This window comes from Mesoplodon mirus (genome assembly GCF_964341445.2).
Source record: "Mesoplodon mirus genome assembly, chromosome: 2".
Classification (NCBI taxonomy): domain Eukaryota; kingdom Metazoa; phylum Chordata; class Mammalia; order Artiodactyla; family Ziphiidae; genus Mesoplodon; species Mesoplodon mirus.
The window spans coordinates 61,142,134-61,166,368 of record NC_138977.1 but is presented as its reverse complement, the minus strand read 5'-3'; the positions used below and the strand labels follow the sequence as shown (position 1 = coordinate 61,166,368).

Genomic DNA, 24,235 nt, shown 5'->3' with positions numbered 1-24,235 from the left:
TGTGTATGTTAAACAGGTTTTTTGCAGATTGCCTTTGGTCTTTGTCAGTTATTCCGTAGGTCAACATTAATATGGAGATAGAATTACCCACTTTAGCATTTGAGAAGGGGGCCAGTAAAGGGCTTAGGTGCAAGGGATGCATTACACTTATAACCTTCTATCTTTGGTATATGAGAAATAGTTCAATGATAGCATCATCAGGCTAAAGGAAATTTAAGAATTCATCTTGCTCATTCTCCTGCCTCCAGGCTAGACTGCAACACAACTATTTTAATGTAGTATGAGTGGGGTGGGGGGTGGGGAGAGCAGAGAAGATAAGGTAGGAGGAGAATGGATATTTCTAATTTGATTTTCTTATACCTCCACAAAAAAGGAAATATTTCATTATATCTAACCTAAATGTTTATGCTATGAGTATTCAAACAAGGAGAGAGAAGATAATAGGTTTTCTCAACGAATGCACCTATCAAAAGCCAGGACATCATAGAATTTTAGATCTCATAGTATACTTAAAATCATGTAGTCTAACTCCTTTTGAGAAATGAGAAAATTTAATCTAGTTTCTGTGGCTCTCTCATAAGTGAAGAAGAACAGTGGGATTCAGTGATCCTACATTTGAAGTCTGCTACTAAGTGATCTTCTGTTCTTTTTTGCCACTCTAAATCATCTTAGCTATTGTGAGGACGTGTTCAAACCCTTTGACCATTTTTGTTGTTTTTCTGTGGATCTTCTCTAAATTATTCATATCTTTCTAAAAATGGGAATCTCAGATTTGAACATTATATGCAAATAGAATCCTAACCAATGTTGAGCACAGTAAGAAAATTTTCTCAAACTCTGCCTGGTTTTCCATTTTAATACATGTTAGCTGTTTAAATAGCCTAACTACTTCTTCATTCTAATGAAAATGTTCTTTTGGTGTGAAAAGCAGCAAATGGCACTTCATTTGATTCTACATGGAAAAAGCCAGTTTGACTCTGATCTAGTCCCTGGGAAGCAACTAACCTAACTAAGCCAGAGGCTCCCTTGGAGATTGGTTTAATCCCAAAGTTAGATGAAAGTAGTGTTTTTTACCCTTTTGGGGGCTTTTTATTTTGTTTTTAAAAAATGTTATGTTGTAAAATTTCCAGCATGATACAAAGGTATAGCGAATAATATGATGAATTCCTATGTACCAGTTACTCAGCTTTGACAATTATCAAATCATGGCCAATACTGTATCATTTATATCCCCATCCACTACTTCCCATCCCACACCTCAATTATTTTGAATCAAATCTCAGCTGTTATTTTTTGTATCTATAAATATTTTAGAATGAATCTCAAAGATAAGGACTCTTTTTAAAAAAAATTAAAGTACATAAATACATTTATTAATTTCTTAATACAAAACCCTTTTGAAAACCTGGTGAAAGTTACAGACTTTTCCTCCAGAAAATTTCATGTACGAAATATATGTATCATCTGTACGTATGTAACATTTTGACGATGCTTACAGATCTGAAGTGGATTGGTAACCCCACTCAGGCTTATTGGCCCCAATTTAAGAACTTCTGTTTCAGAGTCCAGCATGGTATGATCTTCCGTAGAAGGTCATACATGTAGAATTTGTTCATTTGCTAGATATTTTTGGAAGTATAATATATTTTGGAAATGTTTTATTCAAGGTACTAAGGATACAAAAATACAAGTAAGATATTGGGTCTCTGCAGATTAATAGGGGACTAAAGATACATAAGTAATGATAAAATGTAATATGGTAAGTGCTCCAAGACAAGCATAGTTTTATAGGAATTAACAGGAGAGAGGAGATTGTATCTGTCAGAGGGATTAAAGTAGCATTTGAACTGGGGCTTAAAGAATGGTGGAATTGTGCTGGTAGATCTGGGCAGGAGAATTCTAGGTGAGAGAACTTCCCAAACCTGAGTCTGAAAGGAAGAAAGCATAACGTCCCTGACAAGTGTTAAGGGGTTCAATTAGATTAGCAAGTAAGATGTATGAAGGACAGTAGTAGAAAAAGAATGAAAAGTTAAGTCAGGGTTAGATCAGGAGGATCTTGATCACTTAAACAGAGAATCTGGAACTTTGATAAATAGTGGGAAGCAACTGCAACAGAATATAATCATGATAGTCATTTAGAAAAATTACTCTGGTGAAGTGAACTGGAAGGAAGACTAGAGATTGGGAGACCTGTGGTAAAGCTTCATCAGGAGTCAAATGGAAACATAATGAAATCCTGTTAGCATTAGGAATGGAGAGCATGGGAGAACTGCAAGAACTGTAAAAGAATCAGTGAGACTTAACAAGATTGCACGTTTAAGAGGAGGGAATGGTTGAAGGTGGCTTGGATGTGTTGAGTCTGGTAATGATAGTGCTATTAACATACTCTGATGAAACTTCTGTTATTCTAGCAACTCCTTACTTCAGTTATAGCTTCTCTTCACCTTCATTGGGATTGCTAGGCCTTTGAACATGTTGTTTTCTTTTTAGTCAGATCCCCCCTTGCCTCTCTTTCTTCTTAACACACCCCCAAGCTCCTTTCTCTCATTTTTCTACTTTGTTCTATAAATCTTAGCCCCAGTAAAGTCTAACTATCCATTTTTTCCACTCTTACAGTCAACATATAAAGCACTGTTGGAGATATTTATACAGCCTTATGATTTGGTACCACCCTTTGATTTCTAGCATTAGCTAGGCTCTCAGTATTACCCAAACATCCTTTATATCACTAGTCTGCCTCCTCACTCATTTCCGTTAGGATATATTCTAAAATTTTATCTTTTTAAAACATTTTCTCGCCACTTCCATTACTCTCAGAGAGAACACGTACCATTAATGGGAGCTTTCTGTACTGACTGTTCCCCTGCTTTATAAATTGCAGTCTTTTTTTTTTTTTTGTCTGTGCCACACCGCTTGCAGGGATCTTAGTTCCCCAACCAGGGATTGAACCTGGACCCTTGGCAGTGAAAGTGTGGAGTACTAACCAATGGACTACCAGGGAATTCCCAATAAACCGCACTCGTCTTGAATTCTTATCCTGTTGAAGATGTGACCCTTCTATCCAGGACTAGCCTTTCTAACTTGTCCTTATATTTCATTACCCTTCTGCTTTTTCAGGAAACTTACTTTATTATTTACATCTTCTATATCTTCAAACTCTCTCTGCTAAGCTCTTTTGTAAATTGTTCAAATCTATCTGATCTTTAAATAAAAAATAAATAACATTTCCTTTTTCTGATATCTTTCATTGACTACTACTGTGCTGTGATTCTCTTGCCTTTCCTTCACAGCTAAGCTTCTAGATGGAAAGCACTACACACTTAAAAGCTACTATTTAGTATCCATAAATGACTCTGGTAACTTTCAGGCTAAACCTTAGCCTGTCACATGTGGTCTTTGGACCTTCCCTACTTTCTCTTCAGCCTCACTTTTTGTCTCTTTCTTTCGTGTTCTCTAGTTCCAGGTATGAAACAGCCCAGCCAACTTCCTTAATGTACTATATGCTGTTTAAGTTTCATGCCTTCTTACTTTTTCTTTATTTTTTCATAACAGCTTTATTGAGGTATAATTCAAATACCATACACTTAACCTATTTACACTGTGTAATTCAATGGTTTTTAGTATATTCAGCGATGTGTATCTATCACCACAATCAGTTTTGAAACATTTTCACCATCCTCCCAAAGAAACCTTGTGTCCATTAGTATTCACTCCCCAGTTCCCCCCACATCTTCTTTCCAGCCCTGTGCAACCACTAATCTACTCACTATTTCCATAGATTTGCCTATTCTGGGTATTTCATATAAATGGAATCATGCAATATGTAGTCTTTTGTGACTGGCTTCTTTCCATAATGTTTTCAAGGTTTATCCATGTTGTAGCATGAATCAGTACTTTATTGCTTTTTATGATCAAATAATATTCTATTGTGTGGATATACATTTTATTTATCCATTCATCAGCTGATGGACATTTGGTTGTTTCCACTTTTTGACCACTATGAATAATGCTGTGATGAACATTCCTGTACAATATGGTTTCATTTTTCTTAGGTATGTAACTGGGAGTAAGCATTGCTGGGTCATATAACTCTATGTTTAACCTTTTGAGGATCTGTCAAACTGTTTTCCAAAGCAGCTATACCATTTTACAATCCTACCAGCAGTGTATAATGTTTCCAGTTTTTCCATATCCTCGCCAACACTTGTTATTATGTATCTTTTTTTATTAGCCATCATATTGGATATGAAATTGTATCTCATTTCCCTAATGAATAATGATGTTGAGTATATTTTTATGTGCTTATTCGACATTTGCGTATCTTATTTGAAGAAATGTTTATTTCAAAATGGATTCATTTTTAAAAGGATTATTTGTCTTTTTACTATTGAGTTGTAAGAGTTCTTTGTATATTATAGAGGCAAGTCCCTTATCAGATATATGATTTGCAAATGTTTTCTCCTGTTCTGTGAATTGTCTTTTTCACTTTCTTGGTGATGTTCTTTGAAGCATAAGAGTTTTTAATTTTGATGAAGTCCTCTTTATTTTTTCTCTTGTTGCTTGTGCTTTGGTGTCATATTTAAGAAACCATTGCCAAGCTCATGAAGATTTACCCCTTTGTTTTCTTCTAAAAACTTTATAGTTTTAGCTCTTACATTTAGGTCTTTGATCCTTTTTGACTTAATGTGTGTGTGTGTGTGTGTGTGTGTGTGTGTGTGTGTTGTGTGTGTGAAGTGGGGGTCCAACTTCATTCTTTTGTATGTGGATATCCAGTTGTCCTAGCACCATTTGTTGAAAAGACTATTCTTTCCCCAGTGAATTGTTTTGGCACCCTTGTTGAAATCAGTTGACCTTAAATGTGAGGTTTTATTTCTGGACTCAGTTTTATTCCACTGATCTATATGACTTCTTCATACTTTTTCTAACTTCTGTTTAGAATGCTTTATCTGCCCTCTCCACCTGGCAAATTTCTACTTCATGATTCCTCTACCAAAAGCCTTCTTTTCTTTTTTTTAAAAATAAATTTATTTATTTATTTTTGGCTGTGTTGGGTCTTCATTGCTGCGCATGGGCTTTCTCTAGTTGCAGTGAGCGAGAGCTACTCTTTGTTGTGGTGTGCGGGCTTCTCATTGTGGTGGCTTCTCTTGTTGCACAGCATGGGCTCTAGGTGCGTGAGCTTCAGTAGTCATGGCATGCGGGCTCAGTAGTTGTGGCTTGCGGGCTCTAGAGTGCAGGCTCAGTAGTTGTGGCACACAGGCTTAATTGCTCCGTGACATGTAGGATCTTCCCGGACCAGGGATCAAACTTGTGTCCCCTGCATTGGCAGGCGGATTCTTAACTGCTGCTCCACGAGGGAAGTCCCAAAAGCCTTCTTTTCTTCAGCAGATCTTGTGCATAACTCTGCGTACTTACAGCATAGTGCTCATCACTTTTTTGTGTTATAATATGTATATATATAACTATATATCCTTAGTAGTTAGTAAGCTTTTGCAGGGTAGAGACTGAACCTTTTATACCTGAATCCCAGAACTTTAGCACAGTGCCTGACATGTGGTGTGCTACTAATATACTATAGGGGAAATAATAGGGGCAGTATTGAATTTTGTTTGAATGTGTTCATTTCAAGGTGCCATCAGGACATTCAGGGGCTAATATCCAATACGTGTTTTTATTATTAATTGAAATTTGCTTATACCTTTAATTTTTTTATTTACTCATTTGTCAGATATTTACTGTATGCCTCTCATGTGCCTGGCATGGTACCAGGCTCTGGGGATGCAGTAGTAAACAGAACAGCACCCTGCACTCATGAAGCTTTCATTTTAGTAGGGGAAACAGATGATATACAAATAGTCTGAGACAGTTGGCAATAAAACCAGCGGGGAAATCCAGAGATTGAAGGAGAGGTCAAGACTGGCAATAAAGAATTTTGAATCATCTTCAAAAGGTGATAGTTGAAAATATATAATAATGGATGGAATCACCAAGAGATTGAACATATAAAAACAACAGGACTGCAGAGAGAATCTTGAGAAGGTCCAAATTTGTGGGAAAAATAGTCTGAAAGGTAGAAAAACCAGAAGAGTAGAATCCTGGAAACCAAGGGAAAAGAGAAGGCAAAAGAATGTAGAACGGTGAAGGAGAATTAAACCTAAGAAAGAACCATGGGTTCCAGTTGTTAGATAGTCATTAGTAGTCTTAAGAATTAAGTTTCAGGGGAATTGCTGGAGCCAGTTTTTAAAAGATTGAATCCTGAAACTTTTTGAAACAGTGGAACTGTGCAATGTTTTTTTCTTACTCCTTTTTTTTTTTCTTAAATATGTATTTATTTACTTGGCCGTGCCGGGTCTTAGTTGCGGCATGTGGGATCTAGTTCCCTGACTGGGGATCAAACCCGGGCCCCCTCTGTTGGGAGCACGGAGTCTTAACCGCTGGACCACCAGGGAAGTCCCTTTCTTACTCCTTAATGCTGTATCCATAAATGAAGAATTTAAATGTATGTATTTAGATGTTATTCATTCCTGTTCTTATCCCTGTGGGGGCTTCTTTTTTTTTTTTTCTTGAGAGACCTGAAAACTTATTCCATAAAGAATCTCTCAGGCTTGTTAGCCACTTAATTTCTTTGATTTTGAAAGCCCTTATAGCTTTTAATTCCATCATTTCTGCTATCAGAATATGTTCGTCGTCTTGGATCATTTGTGTAAATAGTTGCCCTGTATACATATAGATAGTTTAATATGATAAACTAATGTGTAACTTTTTTTTTAATAGTGACGGAAATGTTGGTAAACGTTCTGAGTATTTGCTCTGATGATGAACTTATGACTGAAGGAGAAGACCAGTTTGATGGTATGACTATTCATTTTACTGTTTTTTATTGTGAAATAGTATCTTTTAACTGCCCAGCTTTAATATACTTTTGTAAAATATAGTCATTGCTCTCAAATGGCTATGCTATTTGATAAATGACAAGTCAGTTTTTCAGATATTATTTATTTTAAGATTTTAAAATCATTTTAGTAATTTTTTTTTCTGTTGGTATGGGGAAGAAAATGAATTTAGGGAAAGGGGAAATCTGGAAGAAAGAACAGAAGGAAAGGAAAATTGAAGTGCTAAAAGAATGTGGTTCTTCATGAATATGGACACTACTTAGAGAAGGGAGGATAAAAATGCTTTTTGTTTCCTTGGTACTGTATTCTTAGTGCATCAGAAACATACCTGAATACCCAATGCCGTTGTCACTTCTTCCTTTGAAAACTCAAAGTAAGCTGTTCTCAATTTATGAGTGGTTATGTTCTAAGAGACCACTTGTTAGTTTAGTTTAAAATTCAGCAAGCATTTTTTCCATACAAAGTTATACACGGTTGTTAGTTCTTATGTAAGCCAACCAGCCTATGTACCTAATGCACATTTATAGTATAAATTAATACGATAGAAACAAAATTACTTTTATTTTTATGTTCTGAAGTTTTTATTTAGAACTTAAATTTAAATATTTATATTAATTAACTGAATGAACAAAAACATAAAGTTTGTAAGCTGAAAACTCTTTATTCCCTTCCATATGCCCCTCACATCTTTGTTGCAACATACTTTTCATAGTTTTAATTAGTATATAAATGTTTCCGTGTATTAAACATGGTCTACATATTGGTAAAATTCGATACCTACATATTTCTAAGTATATCAATATACCATAATCTTTGTAGTTAATATTATATTGTTTGGCATTTGGGTTGCTTTAAATTACCTTTATTATGAATAGCATGCAATAAACATATTCATACAATAGTTTTAATTTTCCTTCTTGGAATAAATTTCTTGAAGAGAATTACAGAGTTAAAGAGAATGAAGAGTTTTAGCTTCATTATTTTAGCTATGAACTGCCAGATTACTTTGCATAAGAATTGGACCAAAATGAAGTGTTTCTAGCAATGAATCTATAGACCTGTATTTCTTCACAGGCCCACCTAATTGGGTTTTGGTTGTTTTTACTTATTTTGCTTGGTGGCTATAAATTACAGTTGGTTTAATTTACATTTCTTTGAATTCTCATGATGCTAAGGGAGAAATTACTATCTGCTTTCCCAACTATGTAAACTGTCCCTATCAAGTGACCATTTAACAAGTAAAATCTGAGTAAAAACTGTTTAGAAATTTCTCTACTTACAAACAGGTTTGATTCTTAACCACAGTTTTAAGTCCATTTGTTGAAAGCACAAAGTGACTATATACAAGTGTCTGCTAGTGCCATGTGTTGGTGGCAGGCAGGGATGTGCTTTTACTCTGGTTTATAGTTTTGTTCATTGAAATAAATTAACCTATATCAGTTCTTTTTTTGTTTGGATAATAAGATTTAATGAATAATATTAATTTTTCCTTATTTTAATTCTCTATGATATTTTTAGAAGCTTTTAGTTCTAACATATTTCATCATATCTGTCTTTTCCATAAAATTTTTAAATAATTTCAATTAAATATTTATTTTCCGTGTTCTGAAATCACTGTTGTAAGACTAGTTCTGGGTTCAGATTCTAGCTCCTCATAATGGCTTTGTGACCTCGGGCAAGTTACTTAACCTTTCTGAGCCTCAGTTTTTTTATCTTCAAAATCAAGATAATAGTTCCTACTTCCTAATGTTATAGTTATTGATGTAATGATCAATAATATAATGAAATAATTTTTGTACATGTTCCACTAATTTTTTCAATAGAGTTTTCTGTTAATTTGTCAAATTCTGTGAACTATCTAATAGGAGTTTTAATTGGTGTTACATTAAATCTATATCTGAATCTAGGAAGTTTTTTAAAAATAATATTTGATTTTCTAAACTAAGATCAAAATCTCTTGCTCTATATAATTAGTTCATTTACTATAATTACTCCTTTTAATATATTTAATATATAATTATTTTATTTAAAATTATATAGTTTTTCTTTGGGAAAAGTCTGTTATTACCAAGTTAAATTAATATTTCAGTATTTTATGTTCTTATTACTATTGCAACTGGTATCTCTCTTATATTTTCTGACTGTATAAAGGAATTATATGTTTGTGGGTTTATCTTATGTTCAACAAGTTGGATCAGCAGAATTACTTCCTACGGTAATTTTTGTTTCCCATAACTTTAAAAAATATGTCATTTGCATAAGGCTGATATTGTTTATTTTCTACATTTTTACCTTTTATTTCTTTTTCTTCAAAAATTTTGTATCTGGGCTTCCCTGGTGGCGCAGTGGTTGAGAGTCCGCCTGCTGATGCAGGGGACATGGGTTCATGCCCCGGTCTGGGAAGATCCCACATGCCGCGGAGCAGCTGGGCCCGTGAGCCATGGCCGCTGAGCCTGCACGTCCGGAGCCTGTGCTCCGCAACGGGAGAGGCCACAACAGTGAGAGGCCCGCGTACTGCAAAAAAAAAAAAAAAAAAAAATTGTATCAATATTGTTAATAGTGTTAAATAGGAGTAGTGATAGGTGATGCTTTAGTCCTCTTTCTATAGTAAAAAGGGAAGAAGTTTCCTTGTTAAGTCTAATATAGTACTTGGTTTAGATACTGATGATTTATAAGAAGATAGACACTGAATCATTTTTGGGAATTCAACCAGGAGTAAATATAAAATTTTATTATATTCCTTCTAATGAGATTTTATGTATCTTATCAACATTTTTCCTATTATTGATAAATTATGCTTATTTATCAACTTGTTATATCATTCTTACACCCCAGAGATGAATCAAATTTGATCATTAAAGAGGCACTGTAGTTTAGTGAAAAGGATCAGTGGTTCAGGTCTCTTGGTGCTACCATTATACTAGCTGTGTAATCTTGGGAAAGTCACCTAACTTCTCAAAATCTTCTCTTCCATAGATTGAGGGAATAGAGAGGATGAAAATTCTTTCCCACTCTTAAGTAATTTAAAAATTGGTAAGCACCATTTATGACAATGTTTCTATGGGAAAATACACTGAGTTCCAGCGTTGAATACTAGAAATAGATCTCCCTTCACTGCCAACATGGCAGGTGCAATTACTCCACATTTCTTCACCCTTACACTACCAAGTATTAAGAGCAGGGACGCCAAGAAAATTTTTTTTTTTTTTTTTTGGCGGTACGCGGGCCTCTGTCGTGGCCTCTCCCGTTGTGGAGCACAGGCTCTAGACGCGCAAGCTCAGCGGCCATGGCTCACGGGCCCCGCCTCTCCGTGGCATGTGGCATCTTCCCGGACCGGGGCATGAACCCGTGTCCCCTGCATCGGCAGGCGGACTCTCAACCACTGCGCCACCAGGGAAGCCCAAGAAAATTTTTTGAATATGGGTCTGGGAGTTTGCATTAGGGAATGAGAGTGGCTTGGGGGAGAAAGAACCTTGAGGAATGGAGGAAAGGGGAGGAGTTTAGGATAGATACTAGGATGGGATAGGGAAAAGAGCTACTAGAACTACATTTGTTTCCCTTTCTTATACATATTCTCTTATTTCTTCCCCTTAACCCTATCTTTTCTTTCCTTTGAGCATGATAGCATACCTTCTCTCCTCTCCTTCCCCTTCTCCTACTCAGCAGTGGAACCATGTTATGGACTGGGCCTGGGAAGAAATCTGACTTAGAAAGAAAACTTGTTGGGTTGGAGATTGCTGTGGAGACACAATAAGGGTTTAGCTTTTCTGTGGGGGAAGGGAAAGAACAGGGTTGGACATTTCCCACTGGGCGGAAGGAAAGAGTAGATTTTGCATATTCAAGGCTGAAATTGGCTAAAGGAATAAGACTCTCTTTCTTCTTAAGTGATGGCCTTTGGTATTCTGTATTGTTTAATGTACATGTGGGTTTATTTTTAAAGGCAAAAATTTGCTTAAACATATTGCATGTGTAAATGCACATAGTGTTCCTTTTAGAGGTGTTATGTAATCATTAAAGGGAATTTTTGAACACTGATTTCTATGATATTTAGAATGCATACTGTTGCTTTCAGTTACTTATCTTTTGTCTTGAGTTTGGTAAAGGAAATACATAATCCATATGTGTTATAGTTTTACTAAACTAAAACTTTGTATTTCCTATAATGGAATCATGTATCTCAGCATTAGAATGGAAAGCTCAAATGAGACATCTCTGCTGCCTACTCTAAGAGCTATTACTTGCTTTGAAACAATCTGTTGCTATTTGTGCAAAAAGATGTCCCTCAAACTCCCAGATTGGATTGGGAACAGACAGCACATACTGTTGATCCTGAGTATGTGCAAAAGTTCCACAATTGTGATTCAAGAAATTGTGTGCTCTTGTTATTATGGAGTGTGGGAGGCCTAGCCTTTCCTTTATTGGGAGTGGGTAAGGTTTTCCACTGAGGTAGTTTATAAAGTTACCTACATTTCTCTGTGTATGCTACAGATTTTACAGATGTTGGTGTTCTTGAAGAACCACATGAGTTTGTATCTCATTTGTGTCATTGCCTTTCACTTAACATACTTCCATGGGTGACACATTTCCTTAAGGGTATTAATATAAATGTGCGATTGTTGTTAGCACAGTCTTTTATCAGTCTTATGTGTTTTCACGTGTTTTTTTCTGTCCCTAATTTGTCTACTTTCATCAAATATTATAGTCATTCTGTCCATAATTTCTTCTGAACACATATCTTTTAAGAAATCTTTCCTTTAGAGCTCTACCCAGTGGCATCCCTCCTTTATTTGCCAGATCTTACAGTACTACATTTTTCAAATTTCAAATATGAGGACCTTCATTTTTCTCCCTTTCTTTCTACATTCATTCTTCAGTACCACTGCCAAGTTAAATCTCTATCTTTTTATTTGTCTCAACCACCTTTTCTCCATCATTCACTTCCTTTTTTCTGGACTCTCCATCTGAAGAACGGCTCATATATGGCAATAAAAAAGGTACAGACCAGACAGAGTAACATTGTTTTGAAATATGACTTCATAAGTTATTCTCATGTCCATGTAAGTTTGTGTATTCATTAAGTATATTTATGCAGAGTCCTCTTGGGCCTTGTGCAAATTTAGTTTAAGTTTTATCTAAGTTAGAATTTGATGTTTTTAGAAGTCATATTCCAAGATATCTGTCTTTCTGTGCATGGAAATATTTTTCCCTCTTTTTCATTCCTCTTGTTTTAAAATTTCATTCTTTTGCTTATTTGTAATGTTTTGTACTTTTCCCTGCATGACTAGGGGTGTTTGATTGTCTGTCTGATTCCCCAAAGTAATTTTACTGTGGACATTTACTTTAATATTATGCATGATGTGTTTGTAGACTGATTTAAAATCCTGATTTGTAAAGTGTTTTTATATTCCAGTGAATTTTTAATTTGAAATCAGTATAGTTTACATATCATTCAGTTTTATAGATATATAAATTCAGGCTGAAAATGTGAATGTATCTCATTACAGCCATCCTCCCCCATCTCCGTACTCCTCTCCCCCAGTCTGGCTATTTCAAAAACTGTGTCAATTTTAAAACAAAATATATTAATTTATTTGAAGAGAATCAGACTTACCCTATGTCCTTGGACAAGACACTTAGTAAAGTTAGTTTCTTTGTCTATAAAATGAGGAAATTGAACTTTGCAGTATCTCTAATGTCTTCAAATTCCAATATTCTATGATTTTGAGACTTTAAGTAATTTTTTTGGCATCTTAAAAATACCTGTGTAGTACCATGGACCTACACAGTTTTGGATTTGTAAAAGCTATAGCTTCAGCACTTACAATATTACACTTAGAGCATCATAAACATGGTTGTGGAGCCTATTTTCTCTAAAATATGTCTTTTGTTTTCATCTTTGAAATTGGATTTCTTTTTCTGTTTCCTTGCAGTAAGGTCCAGTCATCATTTTAGTTTTTAATTATATGTATTTGTGGACTGCTTGAATTTTAAATAAGATGCTCTAGCCCAAAAGACTTTTGGTTGTTCAGACCTCTGTGTACCTAAGGCCCCTTTTGGTCTAGTGTCTTTAGCCTTTCCTTAACCTTCTCCTCAACCACGGTGCTTCCATATGTTTGTTTTCATCATGTTGAAGCACAGTTCTAAGGAACCACACTCTTGGGTCCAGAGTGATTCTAGTTGCTGTATATGAGATAACAGGACTGAGATTGTTGTTGTTCTTTCTGGAGGCCAAGGGAAGGAAGATAACAACCTTTGAGTCTTTATTCAGGCAAAGATTCAGTTATTTTGATACATTCTCTTCTGTATCAGTGATAGGCAGCGCAGCTAACCCTTTGGAGATGAAGCATTAGTGATTCTTTAGCCATGTTTTTGGGGGAGTCTTTTCTCATTGCTCACTCTCCTTGTGTCATACTCACCTAGGGATGTAAAAGCTTGTATATACTTGCATGACCTTAGAGGACACCTAGTCCATGAGGTTGAGATGTACATTGTTGAAATGCTGCTATGGCCCCTCGTTCTGGGTCATCTGCCCAGTAGTCGCTTCATATCACTGTTTTCAGACAAACTTTGAGCAAGGAAGCTTCTTTTGTCGTAGTATGGTGGGATATTTCCAGCCTGCATGTCAAAGGCTTTTATGATAATCAAACAGAAGTCTAAAGGTTATGACCAGTTCTAGTCTGTTAGTCTGCATGCCATAGGCTCTCATGAGAATTAAACAAAGACTGTAGAGTTGTTACCATTTTTTTGTCCTCTGGTTTGTGATACAGGTTGGACTCTAGTTTCTTTCCCATTGCTGTTTTACTGGTTAGTCTGTAGTGTGAGAGTGATAAAGTTGGCTGATTACTTTTCAGTTGTATCTGTGTCAGATCCCAGTATTAGACCAGTGCTGAGCTAAACATTGAAAGAGAAGCTTTTTGGCATGAATTCATCTAATTTCTTCCATGTGAGTTGGTGGCGAGGGGCTTGGTGTTGGTTCAGATGAGAGTGAAGCAGGCTAATAGAATGGTACAAGTATGGATGCCCTAAACTTGAGTCTTTCTTTCTATTTATTCCATTGAAAGTAGGTTCAGCTGCAGCCCGGAAAGAAATCATAAGAAACAAAATTCGAGCAATTGGCAAGATGGCAAGGGTCTTCTCTGTTCTCAGGTAATGATATATTTTCCCAATGATTTGTCTTACAGAAATCACTTTTATTATACTTTATTATAAGCGATGTCCTGTTTGATATCTAAAAGCAATATAGTAGCATTCTTCTATAAAGAATTTGTATACTTACATGTTGAAGAGAACACAGGTCCCTTTGAAACTAGTATTTTTGACCCTTGTGATTATTATTGTTCACCTTTGGTATCTCTTGTCATTCTATGATGAAAGTATTAGATCTACACCTTAAAATTAGAGCATAATAAGGAGGAGGGGGCACTTTTTAAAGTGTTCCTGATGAACTTGCTCATCTATAAAGGAAGACCTTTTTGCTGGAGTCACAAATTGTCTTCCTGGGGTTAATTCAGGAAGACCAGGTTTAAGGGTGCACATGAATGGGTTAGTCCTTAAAAATTTTTTTGCAAAACTGCTTATATCAGACATGAAATACCATATTTTATCAATATTATGATACCCATTGGTGATGAATCTCACCACATATTTAATAAAGCTTTTCAGGAAGAACAATATATGTCTCAGTTGTACAGCATACCCTCATATCTGAAACATTTAGAACGTGGAAAAATGTATATCTTGGAATTGAGGAAAATATGGTAATAGCAATGAATGTCATAAGTTACATACATGGCCTACATCTGGGCCCCATCTCCTCTTTTAACCTAAGTACTTGTTGGAAGTCTCTGATCTTTGTTGTATCTCTCTGCTATAGGGAGGAGAGTGAAAGTGTGCTGACACTCAAGGGCCTGACTCCCACAGGGATGTTGCCTAGTGGAGTGTTAGCTGGAGGACGGCAGACCCTGCAAAGTGGTAATGATGTTATGCAACTTGCTGTGCCTCACATGGACTGGGGCACACCTCACTCTTTTGCTAACAATACACATAATGCATGCAGGGAATTCTTTCTGCTTTTTAGTTCTTGTCTCAGCAGCTGATACAAGCAGAATACTATATGATAGGTAGTATCTGATTAATAACCTGACCAGGCCGGAAAATGATAGAATGGGTGTTCCTTTCAATTGCAAATAATGATCAGTCTCTCAGCTTTTCATGAAATGATATGGGAATAACTCATATCATAATGTCTGAAATATTTATTCGTTTGTCTAATGCACCCTTTTCTTTTTAAAGCCTCAGTTTCAGAATGTGAATCAAGGATATCCATATTACTTAAATGGAAATGTAATTCCAAGTTTCTTATTTTTTTATCTTTCTAATTTATGTAATTGTATTAGACTGTGCTTATATTTTCAGATGTTAATTTTAGAATTAACAATCTGCTTGAGCCCCAGAACATTACTTATGCACTTCACTTGCCAAAACATTTGTGCAAGGTTTTGTACCCTGGTAAATGATGCCAAAGTTTGTTTTCTGTGGTGTTTGTCAAATGTTCTATGTATAATTGACTGTCTGTAACACGCTGTTTCCTTCCTCTGCAGATGTAGCTGCTTTCCTAAATCTGTCTGTCTTTCTTTAGGTTAGCTGTATGTCTGTAAAAGTATGTTAAGTTAAATTACTCTATCAGACACTTGTCTGTCTTGATGTAGAAGCAACTTTGTAGCACCTTGTTTTGAGGTTTGCTGCATTTGTTGCTGTACTTTGTGCATTCTGAACATGAATGTAACGTTAGATATTAAGTCATTGTTATAAGGGGTGGAATTTAAATCCTGTAAGTCAAAATTGAAAGGGTGTTATTAAGTGTGCCTTTATTTTGCATGAAAATAAAAAGAATTATACGTAAAGCATTCCTGTAATCTGGCTCATTGAATATTTTATATTTTAAAAAAAACAAGTTTTTTTGGAGTAAATATCTGTGTAAATACTGGGTTAACTTTTTGAAAGCCCATTACAGATTAAATAGAAGAAAGTGATGTGAATGTTATAGACTATACCCAATAACCGAAAGTCTAGATTTCTTTCCCTTGTGGTTGGAAAGCAGAAAATGTGATATGTAAAGCCTTAATTTATGTTTTATTGTAGTCACTTTTGACAGCCCTCCAAGGGTCATTGTTGTATTAAAACAGGAAGCAACAGATCTGATGTTTTCTTAGTCATGTTTGGTGCTGTAATTAGTCAAATTTTTAAGGCAAAAAAATAGGAAATTTTAATTTTAAATTTTGAATAAATTTAAATTAGATTGACTTTTCACAATTTCATTTCACTCGGTCTCATAATAAATGCTTAAATAAATAAAAAGAATTTTTCTGTAGACAAATAATTTCTACTTGTAGCCTATACATGTTCTATTTATATGTTATTGTGTTGTCTGCTACCACTACTGGTATATGTGAGATATATAAGTATGTTTTGAAATTATAGCTTCAAATTTTCATTTTGAATGAGGTTTCTTTTTTGATTTAAAAAAATCTGCTTTGATTCTCTTTATATTTCTTGCCCTTCATTTTTCTTATTATCTTGTAAACATTAGGAAAATGAGCAAAAAAGAATTTCATTAAAACAAATTAAGAAGACCGTAAACATTCAATAAAACTAGCAAGAATGTTAATAGAAAAGGATGAATTTTAATAACTTGAAAAATGCCATATCCTTCCTCCTGTTTGTTCAGAAAAGGAAAAGAAAACCAAAAGGGTCTCATACTTAAGTAAATCTAAACTATGGTCATCTCTCAGTTATCCTTGGATATATTGTTACTTTTATGTTGTATCCACAGCAAACCTTTCTTTCAGATTTCACAGTTAGCGCCTGCTAATTACATGCTTTGTTGAGAGCTCAGCACATCTATTTATTCTTAATTTGCATGCAGCCTGAAGCTCAGTCTTCCAACTTTGAAATCACCCCCAACTGCAGGGAAGGATTGAAAGACAGCTTTACTGAAGGGACTGTCTATTCCCGGCGTAGAGTGAGTTACTGGATGGTGCTGAGCTTAAGGGGTCCGATTTGGGAAACTAGATAGCTCCCTAGCTGTGCCAGCAATGGATCTTGATCGTGTGGTTTACGTTTGGTTGAAGTGATTTCTTTAGCATAAGACAAGCCCATTTTGAAACAAATAACAAAACTCATACAGAAGTATGATCACCCATGTGATTTTTAAAAATTTATGTAACATTTAAAATTTTAGTAGACATGACCCCTGACGTGAATACCTGAGAGCTAAGTATTGCAAAAAGAAAGTTTTAAAATTCTAAGACCTCCGTCCTATTGTCAGAAAATAGAAATTGTCTCATCAATAACTTTACAGTTAATTTATGATATTTCTCAAGTGTTTTTACAAACTGCATAACTCTGTTGGAGTAGGATTTGATAATCATATTTTATGTGCATTTTCTTCTTGGAGGTTTGATTGGGAGCTAGCCGTTATAATGCTACCTTCACGAGGACCTATATGAGAAAATATGTGGCCATCTATATTATAGTAAGGTCAATTCCTCTTGATCACTTATCCTGTGTAGTATTGAGGAACACAGTTTGAAACAGCATTACACTCAAACTTAGTAAGGCCATGTCAAGATGCCCCATAAAACTGAAAAACATTGAGGAAAAATAGTGCTTTTCAGATAGAATTTTGCAATTATCAGATCTCTTTCTTTCCAGCTTAATATGTAAGCTTCAAATGATCTTCTTTGAATTCTAAGCATTCAAGCTTAACATGGTATGCAATTTTGAGTGTGATGTACATTTTGTGTCCTGAAAAGGATTTAGGGGCATTTAGAGGTCTTGGGAAAGAGCAGAGAATATAAATTGACCTAGAAAATGCATATAAAATTAAAAGCCCCCAAAAGTGTATTGTCATTTTCATAATTTGAAAAAAAATTTTAATAGACTTTTAAACTATTGACATACTCAAATAGATACTAATTCTTACAGTGATAATCAGTTTTTTATTTTTAATTTATTACTATATATAAAATACAAATTATGAAATATCTCATATAAAATCACTTCTGTTACCACAAGCTCTTTAAAACGTAGATTCTGGTAGGCATTTTATTTTTCCCTATTTAATTTCTAAATTATAAAGAAAATAGTCCATGTTTTGAAGAATAGGAATTCCAGGGCTGATCCAGTAGAGGTGGGTCATTTATCCCAGTTTTCTGTCTGGACAAATTCCAAGAGTATTTTCCAAGTGTACAGGGCTAGATTTTTAAAATGGTGATTTAAATAAGTACAGTGGGTATACAATAAGTATATCTGCTTTAATTTGTAATATGATTTAACAGTTGAGAAAAATTAATTCTTCCTTTATTCAGTGTTTATGCTCCTTTTCGGGGGGGTCCCCACTTTACTATCTGATTGAGATTACAAACATCTAATTTAGCCTTCTTTAATTCCTTAGATTCATCAGTGTCCTTTCACATTAATAACTGCTTTGGATAAATTTTATTATTTCTAAATCATGTATACTGCTAAAAGTTCATTTTAGGAATAATTATTCTAATTGGCCTTATCGTTGAAGAAGCAAAGTAGAAGGGATGGAACATTATCAATATTATGAGTTTGTGCACTTTGGGTAAAGTAAGAATTGAGACTTGGCAGTATTAGCAGGCAATAATGTCCTCTGCAATCTTTGGTCCTGGTCCTCAGTGTGAGTGCTTTATACAGTTTGAACCCAGAAGTGAACCAAAAGAATCTTTGACTACAAAAAAATGTATGACTAAATACGTTGAAATTCTCTAAATGGGCCAGAGACAAGCTATACCAAGAATGTATTTCTCATTTATATGATCTATATGTATGTCCATATCATGAAACGAATAGGATTTATTGCCTGTAGGACCTCAGTTCTATCTCTTGATTCCTCTCTAGTTGGTAGATGGGCTTGAAAACATGCTCAGTAGCCTTTTTATCTTCACTTGAGGCTGTTAGTACCTGAGGTAGATTTGAGTTCGTGATACACTGAACATAAATGGATTTTTATATATGTTATATGTTGATATCTTTAGATATCTTTAGATATTTGGAACACCAATTATAACAGAAAGAAAGTTCCTAGTAGATAAGAAGAGTCCTTTTAGATTACCCACAGAGGACAGCACTATGGAACTGTTCTAATTAGAGTAATTCACTAAGTTTACTGACCATAAATTTCCTTGTAGCCATACCAACTTTTGCAGCTTATGCTTTGCCCTACGAATTAGAAGTGACAGGAAAAGCATTGCTGACCCCTTCTAGTTTATATCTTAGGGAACCAACTGGTGATAAGTATTATTTCAGTTAGACATGAAAGAAAAGAATCTCCTTCTGTTTGCTCTGCTACAATTCTACCATCATAATTTCACTCTAGAGAATTTCCTTGTGATTGTGATGGATGTGACATAATAAACATGTTGGAAAATTCTAAGGTCATCAAAATACTGAATTCAAGATGGGTAATTAATACTAGTGTGCACTTGCATGGATGCTGAGGTGTCTGTGTTTACAATAGGTCTATGTGTTCTGTGCTCTGAGCGATGGTGTCTTAGTGCTGTGTGTAAACTGTGCTGTGTCAGGAATTGGGGGATTGGATGGGGCTCTCTAATACGGGTACTATATATGTTAAATTGTAAATGATAATGTAGTATGGGGTACTGTTATATTTTAAGTGATCATTGCCTTTTCTGCTGTACGATATGACCCTTCTCATCTCTCTCATTCATTTTGCATGCCTCTGCTCACTTCTGTACAGCCACAGTTGAGGCTATTGAGGCTGAAAAAGGTACGATCAGAGTCCTTGCACTGGGCAGAGATCTGTGGTGTGTGGGTGGGCATCAGAGAATGTCCTGTGGGTGTGTCTTACTTCTAGCTTGCACAGTCCAAGATGAATCAGACTCACTGACTCAAGTTTAACAGTCATATCTTTTTCTTCTTCTTTTTAAATCACAAGGACTGAGTTCCATAGTGGCAATTTGGTTTTTTCCCTTTTCTAGTATAGTAATGTGACCAGCATTTAATGTTCCAGAATTCTTTAGAGTACAGCATGTTATGGTATAATATTATAGCATTTACAGTTGCAAATAAAGATCTGTTCCATATTTTGCATGATTCTGTGCTACCCAGATTTTTTTTATTCTGAAGTGAAATCCTCTCTAGATGTAGGTTTGGTATACTCATGATATAAAAATGACATACTCATTTTCAGTAATTCACCTGAGAGTGCAGAGCTGTCACTATGATTTTGTGCTGCAGTCTGGACTAGTGTTTGCTGGTAATATTACATCTGCATATATCATGTATTGGGTTGGTATTCCACGTTGCTGAAAGCTTTGCTGCCCCAACCACTTAATTGGTTCACATGCACAGACTCTGAGTCCCAGGGCTTGCATATTAAAACAACCAGATTATAACCAATAGTATGGAAAATTTTTCTATGTACATTTTACTAATAGAGGATACATCACTCCAGATGAAGTGAATGAGAAACCATAACAATTGGAGGAGGATTGCCATTTATTTTGATTTGGGTTTCCAAAGAACAGGCAGTGAATGGCCAGTGAATTAAGGAAAACATCTCCTAAAATATGGAACTATAAATACATTTTACAATCTGCCAAACACAGATCTAACTCCTGGAGGCATTTCCTACCTTTTTCATTTCATATTGGTGGTAATGGGGTGATAATACCTTGACCTCCAAGGTAGTTCTGATCTGCTAAATTTTAACTTTCTTTTCTTCTCCCACACTCTTGGTACAGATTTGTATGTTGAGGATTAACCTTGTTTAGCCTCCTCACTTGCCCCTACTCTTGTTGCTGCCTTACTGTGATAGTCACTGGTGATCTTAGGGCCTGAGGTAGGAGATAATTGATGTAGTAGAAGTCAGGTTGAGACCCTGAGACCATTGCCTGGAGGTCTTGGGGGCAGGGGAGGATTATTTTTGTGTGTGTTTTTTTTTTTAAGGCTATGTAACACTTGTTGTCTATGAAGCTGTCATGTTTATATTTAGGTTTAAACATTTCACATTTTAAGGGGAAATCTAGAATGGGGATAGGCTTCAGTTAAAGTAAGATTTAAATGTTGCTATGTACAACTAATTTCTTTCTTCTTAAAAATCATTAATTATGTTTTTGAAATCTCAGAAATGTTTTTCAATTACTGACTTATCAAATTTGCATTTTGTTAAGCAATACGAGGATTCTCTCCACCACATAGAATCTGCAGTTTTGAAGAGGCAAAGGGTTTGGATAGGATCAATGAGAGAATGCCACCCCGGAAAGATGCTGTACAGCAAGATGGTTTCAATTCTCTGAACACCGCACATGCCACTGAGAACCACGGGACTGGCAACCATGGTGCCCAGTGACCCACGGCTTCCCAGGGACTCTCACATCTCGGGCCCCAAATGGACAGATCACCCGAGGAGCTGGAGGGGTCGGTCAAGCTGACTGTAAATGTCACAGTCCCTCTGGAGAAACCATTGTGCTTTTGAGACCCCAGCCCCCTTCCTGGATGGAGGCTTGAGGGCCCTGGGACATGTTGTGCTATCTGATAAGATTGGGTCATCGCTGCCAAGGTGGAGAGCAGTGAGCAAGGGGCTTGGGGCAATTTCCAGTGGAGGGCAACTACACCTCCATTTATGCTTGTGGTTCACACATTTAAGTTTACAAATGAGATTTCTTTTTCCCCTCGGTAGAATTAGATTTTGTTTTTCAACCATAACTTCAAGTACAATCCTAAGAGATAATGTGGACTTTTTTTCCCCCCCATGAAATGTCTTTAAAGGATGAATTAGCATGGTCTTAAAATACATTTCTGAGGTTACTAAGCTGTGTTTTGAATTATGGGCAAAATGCTGAGAAACCCAGTTGGCATTTATACAAAATGCTGACCTCAGGTCTATAGTTCCTAAATGTGGCTAATTCTGTAATATAGTCTTGGTATTTTTCAATTATGAATGCATAACCTATTTCTAGGCAGACTCTCTTACTTGTACACAAATCCAAAAACTAATTTAGAATCTTTCTTGCCCAGATCTTTTGAGATTTACACCCCAGAGATTTAAGGAGAAAATCTCTAAATTTCAGAATTATGAAGAATTACAGAATTACTCATTTAAGGTACTTTAAAAGAAGTTTGTACATTGTCAAAGTAAATTTTAATTCAAATCATGTCTGTAAAACTTGACGTATTTTGTGTATGCATGTTTTCATTTTGCAAATATTTAATATATAGACCTATGATGTACAGGTACGACATGTATAGGTTACCTAGATGTTATGAGAAATTTTAGTTTACTGTGAGTACTCAAGTTGCTTAAATAGCCACCAGGGTGATTTACTGCTGGCTTTCTATCATTTTATGTTTTGATGCAAAGGAAATTTTAAAATGTTCTGGAAGTGTTTTTGATTAAGCAGTGCAGCATAGAAGCAACAGTTCTGTTCAGTCATTCAGATGTTAGTGGAAGCATAAAAGTCAAGACTGCATGTTGAACATTTTCTTTTGATAGTTACAGAACTGCTTGGTTAGACTAAATGGAACCATGTGCTAATTTTTCACAATTACTGACCTGTATTGATTGCCACAGTAGCTTGGTATTTCCTTTACTTTGGTGGCCTGCTTCCCTCATGCCCTGGAATACAACTCAGAGCTCCAGGCAGCGGAACCATCTATTGTTTGTTTGCCAGAAAGTGCACCCTGTATGGTCTCCTTTCTAAGTTGGAAATATTATGCATGTGCAGGACTATTTGATTATTTTATAAACAGTAGCACACAATAAATTCCATGCATGGGCCGCTGCTCCTATCTCTGTGTTGGGTTTTATTTGGAAGATGTAGCCTGATTTGACCTCATGCAAATCAGAAAATCCTGTTAGTAGAATTGGGATATTCAGAGAAAATTATCTCATGGGTAGTTCATGGTAATATGATGAATTAAATTCTTGTCTTCATAAATTTTGCTCTTTTTTTTTTTTTTTTACTTTGCTTATACTTGTTTTACATGAGCATTAGTAACTGAGCACTCTGGGTACCTATTATAGGCCTAAATCTATTATTTAAAATCAGTGTTTCACTTAACTTTTAATTGAAAGAAAATGTTATTGTCTAGAATTTTGTTACAGTAGTATTTGGAATTTATTAAGTGTTTTAACAATAAGAAAATAATACTGCATTTTCCTTCTTTGTCACAATCAAAATAAGTATAGAATTTTGCAAATTGAGTGAAATTTGCATATTGTTCAACATTTTATAATAATATAATTATATAGCAACTTTAATTACATTTTTCAACAATAATTATAATGATACACATTATAAAGCATTAATTTAGGGACTTCACTGGTGGTCCAGTGGTTAAGACTTCACCTTCCAATGCATAGGGTGTGGGTTCGATCCCTGGTCAGGGAGTTAAGGTCCCACGTGCCTCACGGCCCAAAAAATAACCAAAACAAAACAGAAGCAATACTGTAACAAATTCAATAAAGACTTTTAAAAAAAGCATTAATTTAAATTGAAGTATATATACATGCCTAATTCGAGGTAGCAAACAGAACTCAAATTGTTGATCATTACAGCTTCTGCTTGCTGTAATATTAACTTGCATCCCAGTCCATGAGCTGCCTTTACAGTTATTATGTACTGTATACCTTAAATATTCTCTTGATGTTATTGGTCTGTGAAAACTATGCATCTCTAAATTAAGAGCTTAACTAATATATCAGGTAGCAGGAACTTCTTTAGTTCCTTAGGTCCATTACTAGGGTTATATAGTGTTTATGGGAATCATGAGTAAACATAAAGCATCATTAGCAAATCAGAAGAATTAGGGTTAATGGTAAAATTTAAGAAGAAAATAAGAGGAAGGAATGGAACTAAGAAAAAGTGGTATACATGAGGAGTGGTAGAATATCACCCAGTGCCTCATAGATCCCTTCCTACTTGTTTTTTTTTTTAATTTATTTTATTTATTTTTTGGCTGCGTTGGGTCTTTGTTGCTGTGCGCGGGCTTTCTCTAGTTGCAGAGAGTGGGGGCTTCTTTTCGTTGCGGTGCACGGGCTTCTCGTTGCGGTGGCTTCTCTTGTTGCGGAGCGTGGGCTCTAGGCTCGCGGGCTCTAGAGCGCAGGCTCAGTAGCTGTGGCGCACAGTCTTAGTTGCTCCGCAGCATGTGGGATCTTCCCGGACCAGGGCTTGAACCCGCGTCCCCTGCATTGGCAGGAGGATTTTTCACCACTGCGCCACCAGGGAAGCCCCCTTCCTACTTGTTGAGTAGGAAGCCCTTTCTAGTCTGTCTTCTAACTAGTTTCACAACGAACC

The 24,235-nt window shown here is 35.7% G+C and overlaps 1 protein-coding gene across 3 annotated transcripts in view; it reads left to right on the top strand.

Moving 5' to 3' along the window:
- PPP3CB (protein phosphatase 3 catalytic subunit beta) overlaps nt 1-22,727 on the top strand; it is a 48,536-nt gene extending 25,809 nt beyond the window's left edge. Inside the window, exons 10-14 of one of the 3 annotated variants that reach the window (XM_082632682.1) lie at nt 6,772-6,849; nt 13,952-14,036; nt 14,764-14,861; nt 19,675-19,704; nt 21,110-22,727. In XM_082632682.1, coding sequence (XP_082488808.1) covers nt 6,772-6,849; nt 13,952-14,036; nt 14,764-14,861; nt 19,675-19,704; nt 21,110-21,288 — 470 coding nt within the window. In that variant the 3' untranslated portion in view covers nt 21,289-22,727. The remainder of the gene's footprint in view (nt 1-6,771; nt 6,850-13,951; nt 14,037-14,763; nt 14,862-19,674; nt 19,705-21,109) is intronic. The other 2 variants (XM_082632683.1, XM_082632684.1) reach the window with 2 other exon arrangements.
- The last annotated feature ends 1,508 nt before the right edge of the window (nt 22,728-24,235 follow it).